The 24,183-nt window shown below is 38.7% G+C and overlaps 3 protein-coding genes across 6 annotated transcripts in view; 1 reads left to right on the forward strand and 2 right to left on the reverse strand.

Annotated features, from left to right (window-relative positions):
- iqch (IQ motif containing H) overlaps positions 1-2,851 on the reverse strand; it is a 23,547-nt gene extending 20,696 nt beyond the window's left edge. For 3 of the 4 annotated variants that reach the window (XM_020619306.1, XM_020619305.1, XM_020619303.1), the window contains exons 1-5: positions 2,779-2,851; positions 1,656-1,778; positions 1,458-1,555; positions 1,249-1,324; positions 1,009-1,128 (exon numbers count right to left, since the gene is read on the reverse strand). In XM_020619306.1, coding sequence (XP_020474962.1) covers positions 1,009-1,128; positions 1,249-1,324; positions 1,458-1,555; positions 1,656-1,778; positions 2,779-2,838 — 477 coding nt within the window. In that variant the 5' untranslated portion in view covers positions 2,839-2,851. Of the gene's footprint in view, positions 1-1,008; positions 1,129-1,248; positions 1,325-1,457; positions 1,556-1,655; positions 1,779-2,222; positions 2,408-2,778 lie in introns of those variants that run through there. The other variant, XM_020619304.1, reaches the window with a different exon arrangement.
- Positions 2,852-2,915: 64 nt separating this feature from the next.
- On the forward strand, positions 2,916-6,114 carry aagab (alpha and gamma adaptin binding protein). The gene is made up of 10 exons (XM_020619309.1): positions 2,916-3,099; positions 3,433-3,623; positions 3,723-3,819; positions 3,922-4,011; positions 4,124-4,207; positions 4,400-4,479; positions 4,670-4,766; positions 4,867-4,971; positions 5,153-5,202; positions 5,547-6,114. Exons 1-10 carry the CDS (start codon positions 3,006-3,008, stop codon positions 5,622-5,624), a joined length of 966 nt encoding a protein of 321 aa, XP_020474965.1. The 5' UTR covers positions 2,916-3,005; the 3' UTR covers positions 5,625-6,114.
- A 423-nt stretch (positions 6,115-6,537) lies between these two features.
- On the reverse strand, positions 6,538-15,808 carry smad3b (SMAD family member 3b). Its single transcript, XM_020619308.1, has 9 exons — positions 15,245-15,808; positions 13,006-13,199; positions 12,774-12,908; positions 12,044-12,118; positions 11,896-11,946; positions 9,713-9,925; positions 9,461-9,598; positions 9,216-9,360; positions 6,538-8,065 (listed from the first exon to the last, which is right to left on the reverse strand). The coding sequence occupies exons 1-9, from the start codon at positions 15,445-15,447 to the stop codon at positions 7,942-7,944; spliced, it is 1,278 nt and encodes a 425-aa protein (XP_020474964.1). The 5' UTR covers positions 15,448-15,808; the 3' UTR covers positions 6,538-7,941.
- Positions 15,809-24,183: the final 8,375 nt, after the last annotated feature.

Below are 24,183 nucleotides of genomic sequence, written 5' to 3' on the forward strand. Positions count from 1 at the left end.
GCAGGAGACTTGAAGCATCTATTAATGCAAACCTGTACCATCAGTCTTCACTCCAACCTAAAATGTCTTTTCTGGGGTTTAAGGGAGTAAGAATCAGGGAAAGGAACGAGGATGTTCAATTCATCTTACTGTAGCAGAAGCTTTGTAATACTTCCTAATCAAATATTTCCTGAGGCATGTGCTGTATGGTACGATTAATATCAACAAAGGCTCAAGACACAGGAATCAATTTCTGATTGCACAAAGAAAATAACTGTAGGACATAATACTGTATTATTCAAATTAAAGTTTAAAACTTCATATTTTCCAGCAGTAAGACAGAAGTGTGAGAAATTCAGCTTCATAACTAAGAAAGCCAAAATACCAGATATAGCCTGATTTCCTTGACAAAAGAAGCCCAGATTCTTCTGGCTGTTTTGTTTTACAAAGCCACAACTTCAGTTGTCAATCCATGATTGTCATGTAAGCAACTCAATCTGACAACAAACAGCAGTACATGAATATGGGAGAAAAACATTACCTCTATTCTACAAAGAGTGTGAAATGCTCCAGGGCAGACCTGAGTTAGTTAAGTTCATGTTACTAATTTTAAAACCCACCTGGAGCACAGAGTACATTGCAAAGAAAACAATAAATGTATGAAAACCATAAAGACATGAAAGTCATATACATCAAAGTATATGTTTAACATTATTTATACCTTGAGTAAGTGCTGTAATAGTTATTATGATACCAATGGCCAAAAGAATACTGTATTATTTTGGAAGTACTTTTTACATTTTTATCAAGTCCTTTAATATAACAGGTAAGAGATCATGAGCTATTTTCAAGAGGGGCCTGTGTAGAAAGATAAACATATACAGTTTAAAATGAACATAAAATGTGCTGAAATCTGCAAAACCTAATCAAAGTATAGTTTCTATAGAAAACATGAATGTCATAAAAATCTAACACTCCCAGGCTTCAGCTAAAACTAAATTACCCTATATTCATAATCAGATTACTTACTACATTTGTGCTCCTCTTGTGGACATCAGGGAAGGATATCCCACATTTCTGGTGCATAATGGCTCTGTGGTTTGGGTGAGTGAGATTACACTGCAAATGCATGGCTAATGCTGACTTGTGCTGAATGAGAACAGATAAAGGTAATGTTAATGTTTCTAACAAGAGTATATATTGTAGCTTGTACTCTATATTACTTTGTAGAAAAGGAATATTCATTTGTTATCATAAATAGTAATCTACCTTTTCCTGAGGTGAAGCCCTTGGAAGGTCTTCCCTTTGTGGGTGCACATCTGGGATACTCTCCAGAGAAGGTTTCCTGTGTAGTGTAAAGTCTTTATCTCAGGCTTACAACATCCATCACCAGAATGTATGGAACTCTAACAGTGACATGATTAAGTGTCCTAACCATAGACAGTTATGAATAACCACACATGCAACCTTGTCCTTACCATTTGGGAATCTGCACAGTCTTTTTGCGTAAGTCTTCAATGGCTGGAAGAACCAGCAGCTGCTTATTCACTGTTTTCAAATAATCCTCTGCATGTTTCTGTTTACAGTTAAAGGACAGAGAAATTGTCCAGTTTGTAATCCAGCTAAATTTGTCTGGAGTTTATTTAATATTATTGCTATCACTGCTTATTCCTCACCCTGATGCTATTTTCCGTCTTGCGAATGGCATTGTCCAGGGCTTGAACGTCCAGTGTTTCGTTCCTCTTGCCGACAGTGATTTTCTCAAGACTGCATTTGAGTTGTCTCAAATCATCTTGAACCTGTAGAATACATTTGTGATGTTAATACTGTAGATAACAACAGGTGTTATGTTGAGATGTGTTTCCCCTAACCTGAACCCTGACCTTATCCTAAACATAAATACAAAGGGGGCGCTACTAGAAATACAGTTTTAAAGGGGGGAACACATCCTAAAGGGGAAACACATTTCGACACAACACCGGCCTAGAAACAGTCAACAATAATGTTAATTTTTAGATATTGCATATTTATAGCTTAGATAAATATCTTTTAAAATAATCAGAAAAGTTAACAGTCTATGTAACAATATATTATTGTGTTTAATTTAAAAAGCATTGTGGACATAACTTGATATAACTGAAAAAATATCAAGCTCAAACTTACATTGATTAGAAAGCGTGACGCAGGAAAGTTAAACTCCTTAGCTAAATTAAGCTAACTAAATTAGACAACATTAACCTTACCTGAACTAGAACAGCTCCCAACCTATCTTCATTTTTAAGCGTGTCAGACATTTTTAAATAATGTGTTTAATAATATGACTTATGACATCTGTCACAATATCATAAAGCAATGCAACTTTTATGTTCACTACTGTTTCCAAACCAGTTAGCTGGTCATCAACGAAAATCATCGACCCGTAGTCGTAACCATACCAACGAGAAACCAATTAGTGTTTTGTTTAGCCCCCGAGTTTTACTGCCAGGCAGTCCTCCCTCCCATTGCATACGTAGAAAAGCATTGGTCACTCTTTTGCTACAATTGCCTGATGGTGCTACTTTCATCTTATTTCAACATTAACGTAAACATACCTTATAAGTTTATCGGTAGCGCGACTGGGCGAGGTAATGCTTTTCCTGAAAGGTCAAACTCAGGGCATCAAATGTACCTCTCATTCAAAACACTTCGGTACAGGAAGTGCGTTTGGTGCATTGATCTAACATTATGGTTTGATGTCAGTGCCGCCATAAACACATATTATTTTATATTATTTGACCAAATAACCTAATGCTAACGTACATAAATGTCCCGAAGAACGTTGTTACAGTGCTCCCTCCCATTGCATACGTAGAAAAACATTGGTCACTCTTTTGCTACAATTGCCAGATGGTACTCTGTAGCTTGTACCCGCCCGCTACCCCACGCATAACGTTGCACCGGAAGAGACTGTCGCACAGATCAGTTAGAGTTAAAAGGTTAGCAAAGTTGGGTAACGTCACGTAAAGCTTGTCCCTATAATCTAAATAATGTCATCTGTAGAAGAAAATACAGAGAGGACTGTTCCATGCGTGCTTATCACTAGCTGTGACAGTGGTTTTAAAGAAGAAGAGCTGATAAAACGTAAGTTGAGCAATTATCGTTCTGGATTTTCAAAACAGGCTAACGTTAACGTTTAATTATTGTTACATTTAGAACAACATATAACATTTGCAGGCGCCTACATGTTACTAATAACGTAAAGTTAACTCGTTTCTCTGAGGTTGTCAAAGCTAGTTAGTTACCTTTGTGGGACTGATATAAAAATGGCAATGCTAATTGCTAACCCATTTGAAAGAGGCTAAGGACATCCCGTGACTCCAGCGGCGTTCACGTTGAAAGCAAGCGGAGCCACTTAGCCTAAGGCAATGTTTTTCTTTATTTATGTGATTTATAACAAATGTGTTTTTGCCCCAGAGATCCTCAGTTCGAAGTCTTTGCCCGAGCCGACCAGGCGAGAAGAAACAGTAATCTGGTATCCATGGACAATCAACAATAAATATTATACAGCAGATGTCAGGCTATGTGTTGTTCCAGACATTTTTCAAATGACATCAGAAATCGCCCAGTCCTTGCAGGCTTTCATCGCTTATTTTGACAGTACAGTGGTACGTAACTTAAGAATTGAGTATATCTTGATATTTTCAATAGTAATGTTAGACCTATATCCTGTGATTATGTGTGACGTTTGTGCATCGTATTTGCAGAAGGATGGTCTGGAAAAGCTACATCCTTGGATATCAGTGGTGGAGGAGCTTGCTCCAGAGGTGCTCATTCTGGTGTGTGACAAAGTCTGTGAAAATGGTTAGTTCTCCGATGCTGTGTGGTGTCTGCTAGTGTACAGAAAGCAAAGCAATGCAATTTTCAGGGTATTAAGTGACATTTGAAATTTTATTTGTATCCTAGGGGTCACCAGACATGAAGCACAGCAGTGGTGTTTGGCCCATGCCTTTGAGCTGGTGGAACTCAATCCACAGGAGCTGCCAGATGAGGATGGTGAGTTTAACAATCAGAAATTATATTTACACTGCATATGTTTGTATTTTCATTTTTGAGGTTTTCCTCATTGCTGTACTCTCATTCACACTGTTTCCGATGCTTTTGTCAGATGACTTTCCAGAATCAACAGGTGTAAAGAGAATTGTCCAGGCTCTCGATGCCAATGTGTGGTCCAGTGTTGAGATGAAGGATGGTGGGAAAACATTACCTTTGCTTTTACATTTTTATAGCACAAATATCATTTAAATATATTATTTTAATCACTACTCAAAATGACATTTCCAGGTTAACTAGAATTAGTTCAGTTGCTAAGTCCCCATTCAGTCATGACTATTTAACTCCTCTCTATATATTTCATGTGAATGTTTATATCTTTTGGTGACAGGGCACAATCAGGGCTTAGGTCTGATGAGCAGCTTGGTGGCCTCCAGACACAACAACCCACGAAACAGCCAAAATCAACCAGTCAGTGGCATTTCTTCTTTTTGCAACTATTTTTGTTTACTTTGATTATATTTTTTTACATTTGTAATTTTCTCACCATGTATTCCTACTGTCTGTCTTATGTATAATCAATTCATTTAGATTTAAATTGAATTTTAAGTCTGTCAGTTTTTGAGGGGGCATGCTAAACGTAGCGCTATGTCTGTGGCAGTCTTCCAGCTTGCCAGTAGAGGGCACACTTGTTCATGAGGAGACAAACCATACAGAAAGTAGCACAAACCGAGACTCACAGGAGGACACAGTAGTTGGTAAGTGAACACATTAATCTACGTTCACACCAAACATGGATATCTTGAAGACTGGAGATGATATAGCAATGCATCTTAAGATTTGCTTTGATTTTCACAGATGCAATGACTGATTTGGACATTCAAGAACTCGCTAATCTGACAGCCGGTGATGCAGATGTGGATAACTTTGAACGCCTTTTCACCAAATTAAAAGAAATGAAAGGTAATTGCCAAATGAAAAAGAAATGCACACCACCATCAGCAAAAGCACATACGAAAATAGCCACAACCTTTCCTTTTTAAAACTTACAGGGTTTGTGGTATGTTTGCATTGTATATGTGAAGGTCAAATACTTTTACAACTGATTTATGTTGTTTGGTTTTCTCTGACCTTAAACCTGCAGATAAAGCTTCTTCATTACCTCATGAGCAGAGGAAGGCTCACGCAGAGAAGGTAAGCAATTATATGGCAAGTTTGGACCTGTTCTTTGAGATATTGGATGCATGTTTGAGTATATTGATTTTACCAAAATGCGCATCAGTGGAGTAGAATCCTACCATTGACTTATTTTGAAGTATGTATATCACAAACTGATAATCTAGTAGTTACATAACCTCACAACCAAACTGAACTACCCCGTTCATGGCAAGCTAATAATGTGTCAGTTAAAAATGTTACCTTATCACACTATTAGAGTGATGGCATAAGTATCTTGGGTACATTTCAGTGACTGGCTCAGTAAATTGTGTAACAAAACAAAATCTGATCATTTATATCACACCAAATCTGGTTTCTAGGTTGCAAAAGCATTTTGGATGGCCATTGGTGGTGATGAAGATGAGATTGACGGGTTATCATCGGGAGAGGAAAGCTAAAGGTTGCTAGCTGTGACTCTGTCTCCTTTCTCCTGATCTTCCTCCTTTCCTTGGGCTGTTTGATCCGTGGCTCTCTGATCCAGCACCCTTCGACCTGGTTCTTGCACTTGGAAAGCGGGATGCTTACAGATGATGCTGTAGACATAGTTATGTTTACAAAGGTCTGATTCTTGAAAATATTGAAATACTGGTGTATAGTAAGAAACAGCTGGAAATCTTTATTATGGAGAGAAGAAAGCCAGTGAGTGGCCCTGATCTTCAGTCTTCTCCCCTGGGTCCCTCACTATGCTTAATCCCTGTGTGAAACTCACGTCAAGGAGTTGCAGGCGGAAAAACTGAAAGTTATATTATGTGGGGTTTAATTTATGTATTAGTCCTTAAGGTACAGTTGTCCAGATATTTTCAAGTGACAAAATGTGCCTTAATTGTAGAAGAGATGTAAGAGATTTAATGCACATTCTTGAATCAACATAAAGGTTTGTGATTTTAATTTTTTCTGCTCTTTAGTGTGAATGTGGCTTATGTGTGAGAGCAAGACTGCTGCACTACAATACTTTATAGTCCCATACAGCTCAGCTTAATTCACTGCATTCATGGGTTTCCATTTTTTGAGCCAATGTACTGTATGTCAACAAGCCACAGCTTAAAATTCTTTTTACTCGGATGCAATTTATTACATTTTCACAGATAAACAGTGGTCATTTGAGATCAAATATTAGGCTACATGAGGGTGGGGCAAGTACATAAGACTTGTAACACAAGATCACAAATTAAGAATATCAAGAAAGTACTGATACAGAAAGTACTGATACTGAACGACCTAATGCACTGTAGTACATAGTATTTCACTTTTGCACCATGTAGCTATTTTAAATAGATTACATAGTGACTAATCTTATGTACTATAAGTGCAGGATTAACACGGTGGCTTTAAAGACAAGGGCAGCGAGCATTACACATGCTTTATATTGTAGCAATGTACATTTAATATACATTTATTGGACAAACAAATTGCCACCAGAACTGAAGCATTACTCTGATCAAGTGCATCATTTACCCACAAGGAGCATAATGTACTATTGGCTAACACGTGAAAAGCACAGCCATGTTCTCTGCTACTGAGTTCCCTTCACACTTAAGATATCAGTCCACTATGATCATGGATACTGCATGTCATGTGTCCCTGTGCTTGCAGTTAACAGTAACTGCTAGTACAGTAATCTTAGGTGTGTTAAACTTAAGAGCCAGTTGACCTGCAATAGAGAAACTTGTATTTAAGGAGTACAAGTTATGGATTATGAAACTACACGTGCCTGAGGTCAGTCAGGTCCACTGTTTCAGGCAATGCATGACTACAGGAAATCACAAGCTATAAATATGTATGTACAATCATAGAGGCAATAACAAAAATATATTCCCATGCAGGACAGTATGCAAAAATAACTTATAAAATGTCTTTCACTGAGCAAAATAGTTTTGATACAAGGGATCTTTTTAAGAAACCGTGGTGTTAATGAACTGAAAAAACTTAGAAAAAAATCAACTGGACTAGATTTCTAGGTAGAAATCTAGTCCAGTTTATTTTTTTCTAAGTTTTTTCAGTTTACTATGACCTGGATGACTGAGAATCTGCACAGACGTGGTGTTAATGTCTATATTCTTTTTAAATAGATAAAATACCAATCAGGTAATGGATGCTTTCATTGTTACAGATAAATCAATATGGGTAAAGTACCTTGTACTTAAAATATTACTTAAATATATTCTATTTAATCACTACTCAATGACATTTTCCAGGTTAATTCATGGTTCAGTTGATAAGCTTCCCAATTCAGCGATTGCAATGAGTGGCACCAGGACACTGAAACACCAGTGATGGTAGCATACTCATAATCTTGACTAATTCACAGAATCAAAATGGTTTGAACTATTTAGATAATCAAGCTGAAACTGTACCAACTTGGAAAACAGATATTTCAGTCTCCTTTACAAAAAAGAAGTTACAACAGTAAGCCTGATGTTTGAATGAGTAACAAAGAATGTTTTTTTCTTTTGAAATGTACTGCAAATACCCTATTGCTGCACATGGAACAAATGAAAACCAAACAATGGTTAAGTGCTAATACAACCTTAAAATGGAGACTAAATGCTACTAAGGAAAGTCCTCTGTATATGAGGTGAAATGTTGGAGACTGAATTAATGATTTGATGAATGGCAGCTCTTTCATTATCACTAAAAGACATTTGAGTTTTCCTGTATGGTTTGTATTTAGCTGTGTAGATGGGGGAAAGGGCTGTTGGGAAGCATGTATTGCTCCTAGGACATACTAGAGCAGTTGATGCTGGGAGAGCCCATTTGGGTGAGGACCTTGTCCAGCCACTGCAAAGGGCCATTGAGATGTAGCTCAATCCAGCAGGGGGTGCTGGTCACTGTCTGACGCCTATGAGGTACAGAGAAGAAGAGATGCAACATAGTTTGTCATTACTTATAGCTTTTCATATTATAGTACCATATAATTAAAATAACTGTCAGACATGTTAACAAAACTTCACAGTCAATGCACAAATAGTCAAAAGCAAAGAACTCGATTGACTAATTCTTTAATAAGTTTCTACCAGAGATGGTTTTTTTCCCCCCCAAATTGTTTGGTGCCAGAAATATAACCCGCACCACCACCACATCCAGTGGGAATCCCCCCTGCAAAGGGGGTCTAAAATGTGTTCACCTCCCACTCCAAGTCCCCCTCACCATTGCATGCCTTCTGCATTCTTCCTCTGTTATTCAACCCTCTTTCACTGTCTCCAAGTTGCACCTCCCCCATCACACACTTTTTCCTTTACAAGTCCACTACTGTGTGCAACACTGCTTCATCCCCAGATTGAACTCAGGTCTCACAATAATCACCAATGCGTTCTTACCTTTTCTTCTGAAGTTTATGGCAAGCAGCTTAAAGATGCATTAACTAAGATTTTTACACACTTGTCTAATAAGCGAAATTGGGACAGGACATGGCGTTTCTGCTGTTACTGTATTCTAGCTTTTTTTGTGACAGTAGGCACCTGTAGTCTTTGGTTGGGTGAGTTAGGTGTTGCCTTCTTTAGGCGTATGTTCTAAATCTAGCATCTACCAGTCAAATTCTACGTCGGAATTTTTTATCAATTCTCAAGCACTAAAAGTAATTTGAAATAAAAATAAATACAAGTAATAATAAAAAAAATTAATACAAATAATAAATACATAAATAAAAATCACTAAGCCTCAAGCAGTAAAGATAAGGAATACTTATAACTGTATTGAGAAAATTACTACTTTTTATTATACTGAAAATTGGCTCACTGGAAAGTGTCCTAGATTTTAATTGGCCAAAAACATATACATTTGACATGGCAACTAATGCTAGCACTTGTTCATTTGAACGCAAACTGGCTGCCCTTTCCAATACCTTAAACAGTGCCCTTTGTCATTTTAAGGTTCTAACAATTATATACTGCAAAAATTACATATTTAGTCAATGAAATGTCAGTGTCAGAAACAAGCATAATGCATTCCTATAATTGGAAATACCAGTAAAAAAATAAAAAAATATCTACCTGTACTCAGCCCCCCAGCCCTTGACAAAACTCATGCGAATGGTACACATCCTGGTGAGCTGGTAGACAGCCTCAAAGCCCTGGTTGACTGACTGGGCAAGCAGGGTAGCAAACTCCTGGTTGTTGAAGATCTTTAGGTTGCAGCCTGCCAAAAAAAAATATTATTAGGCTTACTCAGTGTCAGTAAGTCACTAGCTGTTGTCTTTGATTGCTTCAAATGTTTGCATGTATCCTCTCATGGTAACCTGGAGGGATTTTGCAGACAGTGGCAGGATGCCAACCGTAGCGTTGGTTGCAGTTGGGACTCTGGACAAAGATGGCACTGTCACTGAGACACTCTGCAAACACTTCTCCCCCAATGTAATACAACCTCACGCCTCGTCCTGAAAAGGGAAAAGATTGTAGCTAATGCAGAGCACCCTGCTTATTATGTTGAGCAAATATAAAAGGCAAATTATATCAGAGTGGATGTGATCCCTGTGAAACAAAATTAGTACCTATATGTCTCCGTGTGAGCTCTACTGCTGAATTGCGATTTACATTTGACAGCAAGCCCAGACAGAAGCGCTCAGAGTTAGAGGGGTCTGTGAATCCGTCGACTGTGAGGGATGGCTGGGAAGCATGGAAGGTCTCTCCTACACGTTGATTCAGTTCATAGTAGGAGATAGAGCACCAGAAGGCAGACTCGCAGTATGTCACAGGTTGTAAGTCTGTGTGAGAAGAAAGTGTGAGGTGAACAAACATGTACAAAGGCAAAAGCTCCAATTAAGTCCTTGTAAAAAGAATTAACAAGTTCATGAGAAGAGGGGTTGTGAAGATGCACACTGTTGATAATGTTCCTTTTGATTTCACTTTAGTAGCTCTTTCCCATGACCCTCATAGCCCCAGCCAGGAATGGCCAAGACATACATATTTATTTTTAACAATGAGCTCCTGGTGGCTTTAGATATAATAACCTGACAAGCAGATACTATTATTATTGCATTACCTTGAGCTGTCTGTACCAGGCCTCTCCACAGACAAGAACAGAACAAAGACTCCATTCAGCCCATACTTTGTTACCACCCTGAGGCTACACCTCCCAGACAAAGTCCACTGCTCATCTATCTCTCACATACATGCTCACCCCTACAAAGATATTTTAATCTGACAGTCTTTGGACTTCATACCCCAGATAGAAAACAGATGGAGTAGTGCTATTTGATGAAGTATCGGAGTATGCCTAAAACGTGCACATGATTAGGTTGTGGCTTTTTCAAGGGTAAACACTTTTCCTGTGGTGTCAACTGTAATTGTCCTCCACCCATATCTGTCATGACCAGTCATCAAATGCCTCCTAAAGCACTGAGAAAATAGATGCTCTCTGTTCAAGTGTTAAACCGACTCCAAAACATACCGAGTGTTCACTGAACTCCTCCTACTTCATGTTGCAACAGTGAACACGGTTGTGTGTGGGGGCTCACGACTAGTTAGCATGTGCCAAAGTTTGGCCATTCTGTGCCCTACTTGCGCCATATAGGCCTATAGCCGTTTGTCTCCACAGCCCCCCCTGGAGATTACGCAATAGTTTGTCAGTCTAAATGATCTATTTTTTCCCCTCTCTTGGAGAAAAGTGGTGGAGTGTTGTTCCAGTGCATCGAGGCAGCACAGGCTGGACAATTAATCTCTATACTTGTAGTTTGACTGTGTTCATGATTTGAGAGCAAATAATAAAATTACTCTTTATGTATTTGATCAAAAACACAGTTTGTGAAACTTTTGAAACTTCTAGTACAGCTGTCTAACAATAAATTGAATTTTTTTTTTTTTTTTTGCTATAGCATGCATATCTTTTCTATAAATCACCTCTTCTGTGGTCAAATAAATAAACATGAAACTATAAGGAAGAATGACATTTTATATATTTTTCCATTTCATGATGCTACCCCCTAGTTTTGTATTAATTTGGCAGAATACTGGTCCACAAGGTGTCCATGTAGACTTGCACCATATTTCTTTACAACCAGTCAGATATTAAATAAAACAGTAATGTCAGCATTCTGCCATAGACAGAAAAGCCAGTTACACTGAGCCAAATAGCAGACTGCTACACAAGAGCCACAGACTTTGCACAGCCCACATCAGCTTTCCTAAAGTCTCATTCTTTTGTAGCTTACAAACCAAAAACACGTCTTGTCCGGCACCTCAGCTTGTTAAGTGAGTCGTCAAACAAATATTCACCAGGGAAAAGTAGTGCACTGCTAATGTCAGTTTGCTGGCTAGATAAGTAATTAGCTGCTCAGCTGCAGCACATTAAACAGCATCTAAATGTATTAGCAAATGTCACTTCGGTCTGGTTACAAACTGGTTTGGTCTTTACTCTTCAAAATAAGTGCTAACAACACACTGTCTGACCGTGTCATGTAGCTACATCTCAAGTTTGTTTACTTTGTCTCTTGTTCTCTATGGTGAACCCCAGCATTCTGGCAGCCTGCCAGCCACTGTTGCTCAAACACTGATACACCCGTTTGAAAGGAAAAAGGCCAAGGACCTTTGTCTTCCTTTTAAAAATACAAAACTACAAACAATACATTTTGAAATACACATTGTCTTATTTTACACTGCAAAAAAGGGATGCATAGTAAGTGCACATAATGAATGCTATATTCTGAATAAAGCTAACCCCTTTGGTTTTGCTTACCAAGATTACTGTTTGTGGGTGACACAGGATTGGGCGATAGGCTAGGTGAACCTGAAATAGAGTGGTAATAGAGGACAGGGTCATGAGCTCAATAAGGCATAATTAGAACAGTATGAGCTTGAATTGTGTATATATTCATGTGCCTCACCTGTCTCCATGCTGTGGTTGAGTTGGTGATCATTTGTCTCACCATCCTCACTCAGATACCCTGGTGGGGGAGTTTCTGTAAAATGCGAACACGTGCAAAGCGATGACACAGCCACCCTTCAGGTCTGATATTTTTTATGACTGCTGAAACAAGTCTTTCAACTTTCTTTATTGTCCCCAAAAGAGTGGAAATTTAGTTTGCAGCCAGGTGAATACAGACAACTATAAAATTAAACATTATCAATTGCACAGCATAAAAAAAAACCTAGACAAACAGCTGAGGCATTTACAAAATTCATTTGTTAGTCAAATTTGTAGCAAGAATTTAACAGTCCCACTGCCACGGAGGCAAAAAAAAAAAAAAGATTTAATTCCTTTAGTTCCTGTGGCAGGAACCTTTAAACAAAAACCAGATGGGAGTAAGTCAAACTCTTTCAAATTAACACAACTTAACATGACTTAACGTTTGACAAACACAAAAGACAAAAAGTCTTTTGTGGGAATGGTTTACAACTTTGTGGTTGTATATTTTAGGCCAATATTTACAATTTGAATTAAAAATTAAATTGGAACTATTTACTCTTCCTACAATAAGGATAAAACCGTTTTTTACAGTCCTCCCCAAATTAAAAGCATACTAAACAGTCAATGATAAAAAAAAATAAATAAATAAAAAAGTTTTTGAACTTTTGAGTCCTGCCTTCAGAATGAATGGCACTGTTTTTTCTCACCGGGAATATAGTTACTCTGGGGCTCAATACCAGCAGGGAAGTTAGTGTTCTCAGGAATGGATGGACTGCAGTCATCCAGCGATGAGAACTCTGCGGGGATATCCATATGTCGTGGTACTAAGACAGGAGGCAAAACTAGAGACATGCAGATACAGTCATTAAAGACAAGTTCAGTTGGCAAAAGCGTTATTTTAAACATGGTAATTGAGGTCATGAAGCAAATAACGCTCACTTGGCGTCTCCACCCTCTGGTAGTGGTAGGGGTTGATGCACACTTCATCCTTCTTGGTGTGGAAGGCAAATTCACAGTGGTCAACAGCTCTCAGTTCATGATGGGACTGCAGGTCTGGCCAGCGCCACAAGCGGCAGTAGATCACATGAGGAAGACCTTTTCTGTGGGAGACCTGGAGACGCCCATCTAAAGACCTGTCACGGTACATGGAGATTAAATGTAATCACTCAGCATTGCTTTGGTCTGTGCTCTGACTATTAAAATAAGTGTTTTTGAACTGTAAGACAAAACATTTAAGGATAAGTCAGGGAAAGGTGGGTGGAGAACACTGAAGCTTGTTTCACTCCACTACATTGTGTCTGAGCTTGTGTCAAATGAAGAAAAACCCATGACTGATGTCATCTGCAGCTTCAAATGCCACTGGAACTTCTGAATATGCTTCAATGAGTTGAATGTTCTTACACTAATGTGTAAGAACATTAGTGGGATAAGAAGACAATCACTGGCGATGTACATTAGAAAGACATTACCATAAGAACAGTTCCATCTGGTACCAAGAAATGTTATAATGTTTAAGGGCTGCTGTAAGTTTTACAAGCCACCAGATGTCACTGCACTTGCTTTGTTTTAAATCTGTTATTGGCACAAATAGAAAGAAAGCTCCAGAGCTTCATAAGGCTTCATCCACTCAGCATATACTGTATGTATGTATATATATATATATATATGACAATGATGATGAAAAAAATGATTTGTTAAAAAGAAAAGTTAAAAGTTTACTATTAAATCTTGCATGTTCACCTTTTCAGCAAACAAGTTAAAAACATCAAGGTCACTTGTGTTGCACATCTCTACACCTAATGAAGAAAACTGTCTTCAGTTAACACAATGTGGACATTTCAGTGCCTCCTGTAATTATTTCCAGTTGGTTGAGTCAACTCTACATGTAAGCACCTCAGGCCTCCACTTGGCTGCTTTAAATGCTGAAACCCCTTTCTCTTGAAGCCACATCAGAGGAGGTGATGAAAAGTTCAGCACAGAGCAGGCCCGCTGTGGTATAGAATCACTGTATCACCAACAGATAGCAAGACAGCTGTAAATCTGCAATCTCAGACTCACGACTTAATCACAATCCACACACAGTGGCTCACACTCTCCCTAGAGCCCGAAGCACATTTACAAGGAGTGAGAAAATCTTTTTTATGTAGATTATCACGCATGCGCTAATGTCTATACACACCATGATGGGGACTCCCAGTCTCAATTAGCAATTAGCCCAAAAGCTGTCTTAAGTGCATAAAATAAAAATCACCCTAACACAGGCCACCTTAAATATTGCTTGTGGGGAAAAGGGATGATTAACAATTAAAGAACTCACTGACAAGTGTTTTCTAGCACCTCCTACACTGCCTATTAAATATACTGGTGTCAAATAGATGGGTATCCCATATAGGGAATCCCAAACAGCACTTATTTCAACTCTCCCACAGTTCACACACCAGTTTAAACATCTTGAGTCAGAGTCCTGCCTTGCCATACTACCCCTTCTCCTGTTCAGCACACATGTGAGCTGTGGGCACACTTGTTTATGTAGCACTACGTGAACCACAGCTACCATGTCAGCAGGTGAAACCTGCTTAGACATTTCAGAAACAGTAACTGTCCGTAGCAGTCCTTCAGAATTATGACATTTCACTTGCACGTAGGTCTACCGGTCATGCTAGCAGTGCAACATAACACGGGAATATAGCATAACATAACGTTATCTAATGTATGGCGTTGTACGTTTTCTTACATTAGTGTTGACGGATATTCATGACACCACCTAAACCACCGATACACGTGTCTGTATCTGTTATCAGTACTTCGGAGTGATAAGACGCCAAATGATTGATACCTGTTAACCCACCATATAAAAATTTTAGCAGAGAGTTGGGTTAAGTTTGCTTTGACCAGCTAATATTAGCCCTGCTATGAAGGAATGCTTTTACTGTGGCAGCTAAAGCTAACTGTCAATGCGATCACAACCCACAGCGCGACATTACACTTTTCATCTTCTAGTCAATTAATGCTATACTTAATCAGTTTAAATGAACATTGACATATTATCGACGAAAACGGCTTCAATAACAAAGCAATAGGCTGCTAGCTAAGCTAACTAGCAAGCTACTCGGCTAACTTTAGGTTTCATCAGCACTAGCTTTGCTAGCTAGTTAGTTAGCTCTGTGTGTGTCGTTACCTGGGTATGGTTATGCATTTTGTGTTGACATTCTGTGTTGTGATGGCCTTTTCCAACTCTTCCAACTGTCCCGTCTTTTTCAACTTCTTCACAAGACTTTTCACAGCCTTTTCGCACCATTTCTCCTCTTGCCCGTTCTGCTCTCCCTTCTTCCAGCCAAGGAGCCTCTTCACGATTGGAGGAGTGAACGGTAATATAGACATTTTAAAATGCAACTAAAACTACTAGTTACAGTACTCCGAAATAATTCTAAGTCCAAAATTGCAAAAGCACAGTCTGATGCTCCTTTAATACTTGTTATTTTAATAAACGCTAGTTAGCCTAGCTAACTAAACTCCCCATGAAACGGATGGATGGTCGCTGCCGGCGGGGAATCAACACCGGATTACGCCGCAGGTTCACTCCGTTCAACACGCCAGTGTGTCGGAATAGCAGCTCCTTCAGCAGCCCGGCTGTGCCTGCACCTCCTCCTGCTCTTGGTCAGCTGGCCCGTCCTCCTTAATGATGGGTGGACTCGAAACACCGTATCGAACCACTTCCGTTTCGAATCACAGCTTTGGGGCGTGTATCCCGTCAAACAAATATTCACCATCTAGGTGGTCGACATACTGTAAGTAAGTAAGTCAGCTTTATTCGCCCAGTATGTCGTGCATACAAGCAATCTGCCTTCGGCACGGAGGCTCTCTGTGTGTTTTGGCAACAGGCAATGTACAACAGACAACAGAGTAGAGCAATGGGGCAGGGTGAAGGAGGAGTGAGTAGAGGCTATGTTCACAAAGCTCTGTTTTTCAACATATTACTATACCACCAGTAAATTATACATTGTTACATAGGAACAATGAACACAAAAACCAATTTGCAATTCATTATCTTTGCTTATATTATTAAATTCAGGGTAAAACAACAACAACTAAACCAGAACCCAATGATAAAAGAATTTCCTCAGATAAACAGCTCCTTATATGCTTCTTTTGCCTTTTCAGTGTCTGTGGTTTATTTAACCCCGGTTTATGCTTAAGAGGCAATAAATTAAAATATGGTAATCAGAGATAGATTAACACTGAAAAGTGATCCAACATTTACATTTACTGTGTCCATGAATAGACCTGCCTTAGCCATAATCCCTGTGACCCCCTCTATAAAAGTGATCTAATTTCAACTTGAATGCATCTTTCTAGAAATGGAGGAAGGTGACTGTGCCTTCAGTTGTATTTGGGGTTGTATGGTGTTATTGATAGATGCACCCCTGGCTGCTGCCTCCAGTAAACAGCAGTGTGACTGTGCTATAAATATCCCCATGCAAGACCAGCCCCTTTCCGGATCTCTATTTGGAAGCTCCATCAATGACTATTGTCTATTTTAAGGCCATTTGGCATGGCTTCTTACTTCCTCCTTCTTAAATAAATATTATTGCTATCTTGGCAGTGGTACCCAAAAATAATATTAAAGGACACTTCATGACTCCCTGTAGAACAGTCACTTGGTAACGGTCTATCTTAAAGTATACAGTATTCATATTTATACTCACTGATAAACTCTGAGGGGCTCATACTGTATAACCTGCCATTATTTTCAATATGGGTTAATCTGCAAATTAGGTCTCCATTAATCAATTAATCAACTTAAAATTTGGTCAGAAAATACTTAAATTTGCTATCCCAATTTCCTGAAGCTCGGGGTAATTTTTCCTTGAACTACATAGTGTGGATCAGCAGTTTGTGTGAACTTGTATGCATGTGAATCATTCTGTTCAAATAAAATGAAAAGCTGTAAAGGCCTTACTTTGTTTAAAATGTCAGTGCCATTTAATAATGAAACAGGCTGTAGAGCAGTGAATACTTCTTCCATATGTACTCTGATGGTTCACACATGGTTTGCGCCTTTTACTGCCAGGGGACACAAGCTGGACAGCTGGTGTGAGAAGCTTTTATGTGTGTGAAAGAGAGAGAAACCGGGGGATTGTGCAGTATGAATTGGACAGGGGCAGATGGGCTGCAGCAGACAAGAGAGAGTCTTAGGGACAGAGTGAAGGATGGTTCTGGACAAAAGGCATGATGGGTGGCTGATTAAGTAATGACTAGACAATCTGATGGACAATGGCGTTGTGATAAGCCACTTGTGAGCTATGGGAAACAAGCAGGGTGTATTGAAAGGACCCAATCAGTCAGACTGCTGTCACAGCAAGGATGGAGTAGCAAGTAGAGTAAATAGTTTTTGTGTGTCCATATGAGCAACAGTACTGGCATTTGAAATGTGGTGAGACCACTGAATTCTTGTACAACTTTACAATCCTTCTCATTTTTAAGGCAACTATTTCTTCATCAGTAATCACAGTTACGCTAAACATATTTTCCAGTCTATTGTATGATTAAAGGAAAATCAGAGGAGCTCACATTTACCCTCTACAAACCTGTAATTGCCTCAGCAGCTAATTGCAGTATGGTACAGTCAGACATGGTTGTTCAGCACAACCCCAGATGGGTGGGGTCCGTCTCTCCCTACAGTTCCTGCCGCCTTTTAAAATCTCTGTTCACACTGCAAGTTGTTATCTGTTGCTTCCAGCCATCAATCTCTCCCCAGACTGTGGCAGCTCCAAATCTGGGGCAGTAGTGATCCATCTCCTCCCTCCCTCTGATCTGGTCTGAACCATATCCTTTTCCCCTGGTTTCAGACTCATGGAGGTGATACACTATCACATTTTAACTCACACATCTTACAGCATTCTCTTGTGTTTGTCTCATTGATGTGTGCATGAGTGATTATTTATTGCCCTGACATGCAGATGTCCCTTTACAGTACCACTGTCAAATTAAGCACCCTTTATAAATGGTTTATAAGTTGCAAATATGGATCTCTAGCAAATCATTCACTGGTGTTTTATGTATCATCCATGAGCATTTAATAAGACATTTTATTGTGTTTGTCCCTTTCTAGCATAACACTTGTGTTATCTGTTATGGATGTCAGACCTCAGCTTGTAAGGTCTGCAGAGCATCTGAACCACAAACCTTTTATTTATAACAAAACAGTAACATTTTATTCTTCATACTTGATGATTATTAGAAAGTGACTAACTCATCCACATTTATGCATGGATTAGACAAATGTCTAATTGTATTATTACCAGATAGAACAAAATGGCAACCAAAAACTCACTGTTAGAACTGGCTTGTAAAGGATCTTTTGGTACAACATTTACTAACTGTTAAATATGCAATTAGCTGTGACTAATAAAGACTTTATAAAGGATGTTATTTAAAAGTGGTACACTCTATTATCTAGAATATTATCTTGCTGTTTTCCAAATGTGCAAGAAAAATTGTATATGTTTGATCCATCGCCTCAGTTCATTACATTAATAAGTTAGTATCCTACAGCAGCTGAAATATAAACACCAACAACAATATAAATAACGTGTCGCCACCTAGTGTCCTTCTTCCGTTACTACAACAGCACACGTTCATATGCCACTGGGCTCAGCACACATTTGTGTGAATGAAGGGCCAACATTTTCTCTTGTATTAACATGAATTTGTTTCCATTGGTCCAATTTAAAAGAATAGAGCCATTATTAATGTTATTAACACTGTGCTTTTCATACAATGTCAGATCAAAATGTCTGCTGTGAAAAATGCTGATTATACAAACACACACATAGTGAAGATATTGTATATATTTTTTATACATACTTTGTTTATTTATTTATGGTTAGGACTCACTGTGGTTATAATTTATTTGTGAATGAGTGCCAGTGATTTATGTGCTATTCCATAAACACAATTTACATTTTTATTGTGAACAATGGCCCATAACAGCATTAAGTTGATTCAGAGGCTTTGTAAAACATCTCCTAATCTTATGTATAGATGGAATGCAGAACTTGGACATGATTCATTAACTTCACCTCCAGGCTAAAATGGCTTTCTATTTGGCCTGCACCTAAAGCTTATGGCTATGTATTTTCAAAGGACCTCTCCTTCTGTGGCACTTAAAAAAGACTTTGTGGGTGGATATAAATATCATCAGTGGACACTAAGTAATTATAATGAATTATTGTTTAGTTTCTCCTTTTTGTGTTTGGAAAAGCAAAGTTTGGAAATAAAATATTTCCTTTATTTGACAACACTGCAGATTGTCTTCACTGAGCTTCACATAGATCAAGACTTTAGAACGTTTTCCGCAAAGCTTGTGGAACTTGTGATTTTCTGAAATTTGGTAAATATACCCAGTCACTCACATCACCACCAAAGCTAATGATTGTGAAATTAGTTTCAGAGCAATCAGTAGCTCCCCTGCTAAGACCGACTGTATCCATATGCATGAAATTGCTTGTGTTAATACATGCTATGAATCGTGGGTAATGCAGTGAATAATTCTGACTGCACGCAATGATGGTAGCTTCTATTAGACTGGGGACTGTTGTGAAGCTGGAGCCCTGTGGCAACATGCCTGTAAATGGCCATGTATGGATAATTAAGCATTACTCTTGAACATTAAAACTTGCTTATTTCAGAGAGCTGCAGGCAGTGGAGAGCTCTTATTGAACTCATCACGATTTCCGGTGTTTCCCTATAATGTGTCCTCATTAGTATGTGAGCTGTTGAAAACTTTTTCATCCTTCTTACTGTATCCTGAAAATGGTCTTTCATTAGTATGACTACATTAACAATCTCTGTCTCATATCATTGATTTTCAGTAGTGCATGAAAAAAAGTTTAAATGAATTCAACTTATTTTTTTATTGTGGTTTCTTCTGTGTTTTTCTGATCTTAATCTAGAAAGTGCTGTTTTGTGTGTTTTTTTTTAATTACAAAAATATTACACTTTAATATACTACTGTATTAATAGCAGTGCTGCAGAGATGCATTTTACACCTTTATTTCTGTTGTGTTGATTGAGATGTTGTAACTATCTGATGCAGACCAACCTTTAGTCATTTCTGAGCTGAATGACCTGCATTAGCTCTGGGAGGTCATGTTTCAGGGAAGCAAACAAACAAATTCTACAGGGCTGTGCGATGACAAGATAGATGGCTCTTGTCCTTCAGCTTTTGTGTTTAGGTAAACCTTGTTTGCACTGCTTGTCTCCTTAGCTGTCCCTTTTAGTTTGTTATATTTTATGTTTAAATTACACTATTGAAGGAGCCTGAAACATTTAGTTTTTATGTTATCTTTTGGACCCTGAAGCATTCATAATGTCTAAAGGCTTTGTCCTTTTCTAGCTACAACCTATCACTCATAACTACAGTCTGATTGTATGTGCAACAAGAATGGAGTTTAATGTGGCTTCAGGGACGAGAGCAAACAGGCTTGTTGTAGTCCTCACAACTGTCTCCATTAATCTATTATGCACTGGCACAGAGCGTCTGGTCAGTCCATAGGTTTGCAGTGCTATACTAGCAGTTTAGTCACAGAGTGAGACATTAAATAGATTGAAATTATTTGTTTTAATGCTGGTAACCTCAGAAAAGTTAGATGTTGTTGTATTAAGTTAGATACAATCTAACTGTTGGTAATGGGACCCCATATTCCATGAAAGGGTTCAAGCACAAGGGTCAAGCACAGTCAAGTAACAAAAAAAAAGATTTTCCTCCCAATAAATTAGTATGTATCCGAGTGTTACTTGTGTGTGAATAACATTAAGGATAGAGCAGCAGCAGCAGTGGAGGGACTTGTGCACCAGGATTACTTTGCTTCATTAAAGACACAACAGCTGTGATGTCTGTACTCTTTCAAATCCATATGTAAAACATTTCCTCCCCCCTCATACTCCTCTTCTGCCTCTCTTAAAGCCTATGGCTCATTAGCATTGCCTTTATGACACAGTTTTATCTAAATGCCGTGGATTATTCCATTCCCGTTCTGGCCCATTCTCAGGCAGCTCAGACTGCTCAGTAGCTAAAAGAGAGTTAGGAGTTTCTGCAGCATTCCTCTGCAGTGATTACTTTCTAACGAGAAGAAAAATTTGGTTTGAAGCTTTAACCACATAGACTTGAAGTGATGGAGGCTGATTTAGTTGCCATAGACCTCTGAACTACTGTATGTTGCATATGACTCACTGGTTGCAGTGTTTAACGTGCTGTGCTTTGAGAGATATGCAGAAATATTATTAAAACAATGTAGTGACAAACAGCTTCCAGTCTCTTTTTCTCCATCAAAGCTCAAAAATGGATGGCTCAGTATTAACAATCAGTATTGTAAGAGTAATTTCCTGTACAGTAGAATGAGTGCCTTAATTTTGATACTACATTTTGCAGACAATGAAGGGCTTTTACTCGTAATGGGGTGTTTCACTTAGTTGTTTTAGTACTTTTACTTAAGCAACATATCTCCATACTTATATAAATGCAAATTCTAGGCTGTGTGTTCACATGTTCATATGTTTAGTATTCTTTTTCAAAACTGGTACTAAAATATTCCTGCAATTTTATGCACATCAGGACAAGACATTTCCACAAGGTGGCAGTGTTTGAGAGCACCATTAAAAAAGTGAACTTCAAGGCAAATTCCTTCGATGGCTCTCTTTTTCTCTTTGCACATATCAACACTGTGAGATATTTTCACTCAGAAAAAAATCATGTCTGCACAGTTTGGAGGACAGCCAGGGATAAATTAGCTTTTGTAAATAGGTTTTTTAGTAGTGTGTATTAGTGTAAACACTCATTATTGTTTATTTTGCCTCAAAGTACTAACACACCATGTCTTTGATATATAATTTGAAGTCAAGCATATACCGGATTAGTCAGACAGAGAAATAAGGCAGGACTGGAACCCGGAGCCTCGCTGACTGAAGGTAGTGCTGGGATGGAAGTGAGTGATCCAGTTTTCTAACTGGCTCCTGTATTTCACAGAGAGTGATTTAGGGTGAGAAGTGTTTTCCTGTTTATCCATTCAGTGGAAAATAATATCCTGTAAAAAGCCAATAAGTTTCTGCCTTTGAACTCACTGAGAGTTTTTCTTCCTCGCTGGCTTGGGCTTTTTGGGAGAAGTGAGGGTGAGCTGCTCAACTAAGGACTTCCCATCAGCCGCCTCAAACCCTCCACACATGTTTCCGATAGACCTCCACAAGACCCAGTAATCCAAGGGCAGCTCATTCAGAGAGAAAGGGAATGATAAAAAATGCGGGTGGGTGAGAAGGAAGAGAAGGAGATATAAAAAGGAAGGATGGACGAGAGTAGAGTGGGTGAAGGCCAAAGGGGAGGGAGGATAAAAGGAAATATTTTAGAGCATGTAGCTGTTATTTGCTTCTCTATAGACTACCCTGTAAATTTTAGTTTAAAATGGCAGAGCTGTTTGTTGTTCTTAACTAAACGCTTTGTGTGCAGATCACACAGTACAGTATATACAACATTTTAAGTAGCGCTGGCTCTGACAAACCGAGAGGAAATTAAAGACAAAGGACAGGAAGCTCAGAAAGCACAAGGTATAACAAATGTCAGCTTCAGTAAATCCATACATTCTGTTGTTTTGTTTCTTCCCTCATTATTAGAGTGTGGCCCTTGTGCGCTACAAACCTTTTTTCCACTTCCTTTTGTAAAAGTGCACATCACTGGCTGTTTATAAAAGTGTGTATCTGTGTATGTACATATGGTTGATAACTGTTACAACTGTTACTGTTGATAACTGTCTATCAGAGACTCACATTTGCAGCCTTTTCCCAAAAAAGCCCTAAAAAAAACCATAGATTCTTGCCCATATCTTAAATACAGTGTAATCCTTCATGCTTAATTTCCTCACGCCCCTCATAAATCACCCTGAAACGTGTGGACAGACAAGCAAGTGTAAACACCTGTTGTGGTGCGTTTCGCTATTTTAACATGTGAGAGTGAATGTGAGTGTGCGCCAGTGTGTAGCATAGGGATGGTAATCGGGGGAGGAAGGGGTGAGGTGTGGGGGGACACTCTAAGATGCTGGCTTGGAGAGAAGAAGGGGGATGGACTGTGAAATCAAAAACAGCCACAGCAAGCTACAAAGAAGCCTCAGCTGGAATAACTCACTCACAAAAGTTACTCTGCTTTTCTGAGTGCGGGCTGATTGACACATCCCCAAACACAGGAGATCAGATCCATCCGGCAGCCTTCCTCTTCTCTCCTGTCTATCCCTTCAGACACAAAGGAAAGTACCACAGCTATGAAAAACAGCTACAACAAACTTCCTTTTCTTACAGAGAGCAAAAAAGACAAGGCTGCATTATTTGAATAGTAAAATGCACAAACATGTTTCTGGAGAACCAAACTCAGTCAGTTATTATAAAATCTTGCTGCACAATGAAACTTTGGTGGAGAGCCAAATCTGTCAGGCAAACGTTTTGGGGAACGTATATCAATTTTACCTCATAACTTGTAGAATATTTCCATCTAGTACAAACTGATATACAGCTGTATACATATATTATACACAGCATGGTCTATATAGAGTATACTGTATATTGTGTTAGAGTTGGAAAATAAGACAACAGGATGATATGTCAAAGATGTCACATAAAGACTACTGTTTCCAGCTTTTGGTTGACCTCACTGTCACATACTGTTTTTTTCATATGTCATACTGATATATAAGGCGTAAGGAGAGAAATGGTGATCAATCCAATTTGACAGTTTCTGTGAATACTGTGTTTGAAAGAAGGCAGACTATTAAATTGGAATGCATCATGACAAAACACTTCCACTCCCTCCCCAAGCTGTGTGTTCACTGTGCCCATCCAACAAACTCTTCAGGAGTCTACTCCACCCCCACGGAGTGTTGGCTATGTACTGTACTCACCATTGTAATGCTCACTGTTGGGAAAGTTGCTAAAGTCAAACTTTTATTAAAGGTCTTTCAACATAACTTCAGTTATATAATATATTACTGCTGAAACAAAAATGCTGAACAGGCACCGAGCAAAACCCTTTTATGATTTCAGATGAAAAATACTGTTGAATTTCCAGCAATGAGAATT

Source organism: Monopterus albus, unplaced genomic scaffold, assembly GCF_001952655.1.
Source record: "Monopterus albus unplaced genomic scaffold, M_albus_1.0 scaffold218.1, whole genome shotgun sequence".
NCBI lineage: Eukaryota > Metazoa > Chordata > Actinopteri > Synbranchiformes > Synbranchidae > Monopterus > Monopterus albus.

Coding starts and splice junctions, on each gene's coding strand:
- aagab (XM_020619309.1), top strand. CDS start 3,006: ATGTCATCTGTAGAAGAAAATACAGAGAGGACTGTTCCATGCGTGCTT. Junction 4,767..4,866: donor ACAGGAGGACACAGTAGTTG/GTAAGTGAACAC, acceptor TGATTTTCACAG/ATGCAATGACTGATTTGGAC. Junction 4,972..5,152: donor CAAATTAAAAGAAATGAAAG/GTAATTGCCAAA, acceptor TTAAACCTGCAG/ATAAAGCTTCTTCATTACCT.
- smad3b (XM_020619308.1), bottom strand. CDS start 15,447: ATGTCTATATTACCGTTCACTCCTCCAATCGTGAAGAGGCTCCTTGGC. Junction 11,947..12,043: donor CAACCACAGCATGGAGACAG/GTGAGGCACATG, acceptor ACTCTATTTCAG/GTTCACCTAGCCTATCGCCC. Junction 8,066..9,215: donor GGCTGGGGGGCTGAGTACAG/GTAGATATTTTT, acceptor TGTACCTCATAG/GCGTCAGACAGTGACCAGCA.